Here is a 6,009-nt window from a genome sequence, read left to right as displayed (position 1 = left end):
TATATATATATATATATATATATATATATATATATATATATGTTGTCACTGTAAATTCAATAATTTGTATTTTTTAATTATTTCCTGCTATTTTGATTTCTTAATTTATCATCAATTCATAATAGTTATTAATAAACTCATGGTATTTTTAATCTTTTTTGTTATAAAAGAAGAAAGAAATTGATATCACTTTCTTTTATTTATTATTTTAATATTAATTATACAGTGTATTGAGGGTAAAAAAATCTTTTTATCTATTTATCGCTGTTGCGAAATTACAAACAACGCGATAGTTCTCACTTAAAACTAAATAATTAATCATGCGAACAATAAAATAAAAAAATAAACTTTGATTTCAAATATGAAAGATAATACGAATGACGTATTAACGTTGATATAAATGTTATTGATATTTATCGACTCATGTTGTTATTTTTAGATAAAGTTAATTAGTTAGTTAGTTAATTAGTTAGTTAGTTAGTTAGTTAGTTAGATAAAGTTTTTCCTTCCCTTTCTTCTTATTTATTAATAATTATTTTTTACCATAATTTGTTATGAATAACGAATTAAAAAATATTACTAGAATTATATATATATCTTGCTTTTAAATTGACATCTTGAACTTATTGAAATAAAATATAAAATATTTCTTAAATAGTGAAGAAATTTTTGTAATCAATTTTTACTAAGTGATTAAATTCATAATATTGTAATAATTTGGTAATAATTTTTCATGTTATTATTCACATTTGTTTCCTGTTTCAAGAATTACAAAGAATTATGACAATTGTCTATGCCGTTTGTATGGAAATTGCAATAAAATTACGTAAAAGAGAATATATTCAAACTTCATGAGTCTAAACTTCGTGAGAAATGACTTCGGTTGAAGGAGCAAAGAACTAGACAACAAAGAATTACGCAACAAAGAAGTTCTTTCATGATTAATTGTTAGAAAAAAACCAGGCAATCTATGTGATGTTAAAAGGTTGCGATTCCATTCTTCGACGATCCTAAAAAAATATACTTGTTCCATATATGCATTCTCCTCTGAATCTTTGACGCTTTAAACGTGTCAAAAGGAGGGAGATCTATCATTCAACATTATTTTTTGAGTATACAAATTATTATTTTATTGATTAATATTATTGAATAAATAAAATTGTATATAGAGAAAAATGAAAAGGACATGATAAATTAAAATGATATACGATTATTATGTGTAATGGAATGTGATAATTAGATAAGCAATTGCAATTAGCCATTTAGAGGTCATGGAAAAAAGATACAGGTTGTATAATATCGATCATTATTTCTAAGTGGAAAATTTTTTTCTGTTCTTCTTTTTATGTAGAACTGATAGTAACAAGTAAAAAAAAAAAAAAAAAAAATTTCAGAATTTCATGAAATAATAAAATTATGTGCACAATTTATTTCTCATTCAAGATTAACGAGTGATTTGTTGATTTTCATATTTGTAACTTGTTGAAATTGTTGAATTTGTAAATTATTGAAAATGGAAAATAACGTGTTTTCTTTTTGATAACTGATATCATAAAAATAATGGAAATCTATAAAATTGTATGAAATTAAGAAATTTTGCATTAATATAGTCATATAAAAGAGCTGATTAATATTCTGCAATATTCAAATTTTGTAATCTTATCACGAGATTATATTCCATTGAAACCAGTTATCTATCAATTATCTGTTAATTAATTCTACGCAACGAAAATCTTATCTATCTATAAATTATTTGAGAAACTTGTTGGCATAATCATGACTCGTTTCTATGATGCTTAGAAGGAGCTAGATTATGATGATTCATGAAACATCAAAGAACAACTTTCTTCTTGATCGCATAATTCTTAATGATCGTTACCGTCGGCTACAAGTCATTAAATATTCATTAAGTTTAACTAATAAGATCTATTGTGGCAAGATCATGATATAAACATTACAAGGAAAATATATTAGAAAACCTTTTAAAATATGCATATGTGAACTTTTAATATTTATTTGTTGATTTTTCTTAATTAATTTACATAATTAAAATTAATTTACATAATAATAATTTACATAAATTAAGAGACTTGTATTAATTTTAATCTTAGTAATTTTATAAAAGTTTTCTTATATATTTATATATATATATATTTTTGATATTTTATATTAGTATTTTATATAATATAATATAATTATATTAGATATACATTTTGTTTCGAAACTTTTATTAATTGAATTCCATCATTTTTATTAATTAATTAAATTGTTATAAAATTTCGAAAGTAGGAAATAAACAATTTTAAAAATTGTTACAACTATCAACTTCTTTTATTTTTTTTTAATTGTATTTACATTATACGTTATATATTTTCACATTGCAGTTGCATCTGGTGCATTGGAACACAAGTAAATACAACACATTTGCCGAAGCTGCAAAAGCATCCGATGGTCTTGCTGTTCTTGGCGTATTCTTGAAGGTAATCATTCTGTATCTAAACTTCAAAGCATTCTTTTTACATCAGATCTATATATATATACCTATATATATGTAACCGTCAGTTTCAATTTTTCCATGTGATAAAACAGAACGTTAAAGCGAAAGAACAACGTTATCTTACGAAAGAACAAAATAATAATAATAATAATAAAAATAGTAATATAAAACGAACGAATATATAATCTCGAAACGTCTAAAGTCTTTAAACAGAGACAAAAACCTTATAGTCGGCAAACATGATGACTGATAGAAAGTATCTGATGACAACAAGTTTCAAATATGCAATGAAATATTCTCTGGAAGATTTCGTGACAAGGAATCAAAAACAAAAGATAAAAAGGTACGAATGGTAGAAGAAAATGAAATACGTGACTTTGAACGAACTAATAAAATCTTTCACCAGAACTATAATCGGCAAACAGAATTGAGACAGAGTGTCGTGACAACAAATGCGACGTGTTCTTAAGATCGTAATTCGTTTAGATGCTGTTTATGCCTTTTCTATGGATGCATCATGGTAACATATTTACATATAGTTGCCCAAGCTTTTATATAACCTCGTAAGCTAGCGTAAGCAGAATCCGTAACAGTGACACTTCATCATCGATTCGATGACGTGTTACATAAGTATTTGATCGTGCATCATTATCCCACTGTTTCGAACATTAGAAGAGTGAAATTCTCTTTAGTAAGCTATTGAATATTGCGTAGCCAAGGACAAATCGTAATCGCATGCTCGCGCGCGACTTTTAATCATTCACTTCCGGTTTGTGTCGTCACTTTCCCGACTTTCTGCGTATGATTGAAATTGCGTTATTGCTCGATTTTCTTCCTCTATGAGAAGAGGAAGATTTGGAATAGAAAATTCAAAGAATTTGAAACGGAAATTTTTATTAAGAAATGAATTGAAAATAAATAAAATCGATAAAAATAGTGGATGAGATCAGGATATATTAGCATATCTTAAACTCTAATCAGTAATCGTTTGCACGTTGAATATAGAATTGATTTAAATCCAATTAGAAATTTTGTTGTTAAAAATTTTAATAACTTCTGTTTAATGTATAATTTAAAAATAAATTTTTCTGCTATTATAAAAGGTGTATGAAAAGATTTGAATTTTTTTTTATAAGAAAACGCGCATTTATTATGCAATCGTTCGTTAGAGCATGAAATGGTAAGACAATTCGAAAAGTAATATTGTGCAACCGATTGTTTACAATAGTTATTATTTACCAGTCATTTCCATTGAATTTATAGTAATCAATTGGATTATTTACGGTTATTCGTGTTGCACGAAATCTATTAGAAATTGTAATGGTATATAACACGTAGTATTTTCCGGTGCTGTATTTGAAAATTTAAAATTTAAAATTTACAATATTTATGAACGTGAAATCTATCCATTCTGATTAAAATATATTTTTATGATACATTTATGAGATATAATAACTATCATAAAATAAATTTATTGAGAAAAAGTTTACAGTTACTTGAGATTTAATTTTTTTGTTAACTTTAACTTCGCAAAAAAGAAAGGAAAACGTGTTTCTTCGATTAGATGAACGGATTTATCTTGCAAAATCTCTCAGACTGAAAAGGAATTATGAGGCCAGATGTAAGATTATCAACTAGCACAGACTATAGATAGATAGAATTAATATTTATTTGCAAAAATTGATTAAATAATTTTCTAAAAAATTTTCTAGAATATAATAATGAGACAAGTAAATGAAAATGGAAAAATTAATAATCAAAAAAAATTTTCCTCTTAATTATTAATAGAAAAGACATTGAATTTAAAAATACACGATAATCTGTCAATAGATAAGAAAATGAAAAAAACAAAAGATATTTTATCATGAATAAAACAAATTTTCATAATTAGCACAATTCCTACAATATTTCTTCGTTTTAACATTGAAAATGCATAGATCGTTGTGTAACTATGTATTTTCAGAGCAATCGAGGAAATGCATACCTACATAGGTAATATATGCACATGTTTCATTGCAATTAAAGAGGAACATAGAGGCTAAAAAAAAAGCACATTGTAAATTGTGCTCGCTAGTTACATTATTAACAGCTCTTAGACAGACTGTAATCTAGGTATGTGTTATTGCAAACTGATGAACATTTGACGATTTAATGATAATATATGGTCATTAATATAGGTTATGTTTGACTGATTACAGGTTCTCGTACTCTTGTACATGTTTTTTCTAGAAATTTTATTTTCTCGTTCGCACATTTCATAGTAACATATCTTCTAACAGGTTCTTAATAAAAACCGGTTGAAATTTTATCATAAATATGTATTTTCGCGGTTGATATGCAGTTTTATTTAACTGTTGATAATTTGATTTAATTTTTTTGCAGTCGATAAATTTGAAAAATAAGTTTCAATTCCGCCACTATGATGGCATCCATTTTTTTTTTTTTTTAAATATAATAACGCGCAGAACTTTTTTAATATTGAAAAATTAATTAATAAATTAGGCATTATAGTTTCTAGCTCTATTCTATTGTTCTTTATAAAAAAAATTCATATTTTCGTTGAATGATTATGTATATATTTTTAGACTTAAAATTATTTTAAGATTAATATTCATACGTTCGATTTCTCTCTTCATTCATCATTGTTAAAAATTTGATAAACTCGCGTCGTAATTCTCAATTGATAAACATACGACATATACACACATATATATATATATATTAACAACCACTATAGATGGACGATTATTCTAATAGAATGTGTTGCATAACACATTTGTTTTCGTTGCAGGTGGGAAAGACGCACGAGGAAATGGAAAAGATCGCTCGCCTCTTGCCTTATGTCTCGCACAAAGGCGAAGTCGTAGAAATTACGGAACCAATCGATCCTAGCAAACTTCTTCCCGGTTAGTATCTAATCGTCAATCTACATTCCCTTTTATGTTAAATTAGGTCACCTTTATGTCTTTATAGAATACTACGAATGAAAAGTCGCCTTGTTTTTTTCGCCTCCCATTTCCATTTACCGCAAGACACTCGTTTGAAATTTTCATTCGATTTTTTTCAACGGCGATCAACTCGATTCTTTAAAAAGAAAGAAAGCCTATCATTTATGCCACGCGATCCTGGTCGCGCAAAAGAATTAAGAAATCACAAACGAAATGTCTCTCATCAATCGTTTGGATTCGCTTAAAATTGATGAAAATTTGTTTTTCAAACGGCTTTTAAAAAATTTATTAATTTTTAACCTTTCAACGAAGGAGAGACGGATATAAATCGTCTCTTTATATATTTTAACGATTATTTCGATTCCTTTGGAGATTGACGAAGGTCATTTTAATAAGAAATTCTTCACAGTCGAGCACATTACTATTATTTAATGCAGTTACGTCACCATTTTTCTCGCGCTCCACATATTAATAAATTAGCAGCCAGTTTAATATATCGGGCAAGAAGTTATATATCGCGAGCTAATCAATTATCCACAGACAAGCTTTGTGTTATTTTGCGTT

At 26.5% G+C, this 6,009-nt stretch overlaps 1 protein-coding gene across 1 annotated transcript in view; it reads left to right on the top strand.

The window, feature by feature from the left end:
• Positions 1 to 6,009, top strand: part of LOC102675865 (carbonic anhydrase 1) — a 22,689-nt gene that overhangs the window by 14,617 nt on the left and 2,063 nt on the right. The window contains exons 4-5 of the mRNA XM_006613924.2: positions 2,385 to 2,480; positions 5,289 to 5,403. Of these exons, the coding sequence (XP_006613987.1) occupies positions 2,385 to 2,480; positions 5,289 to 5,403 (211 nt within the window). The remainder of the gene's footprint in view (positions 1 to 2,384; positions 2,481 to 5,288; positions 5,404 to 6,009) is intronic.

The sequence above is a fragment of the Apis dorsata genome, unplaced genomic scaffold (assembly GCF_000469605.1).
Source record: "Apis dorsata unplaced genomic scaffold, Apis dorsata 1.3 scaffold_165, whole genome shotgun sequence".
NCBI lineage: Eukaryota > Metazoa > Arthropoda > Insecta > Hymenoptera > Apidae > Apis > Apis dorsata.
Note: the sequence above shows the minus strand (reverse complement) of the source record. Positions and strands in the feature narration are given on the sequence as shown.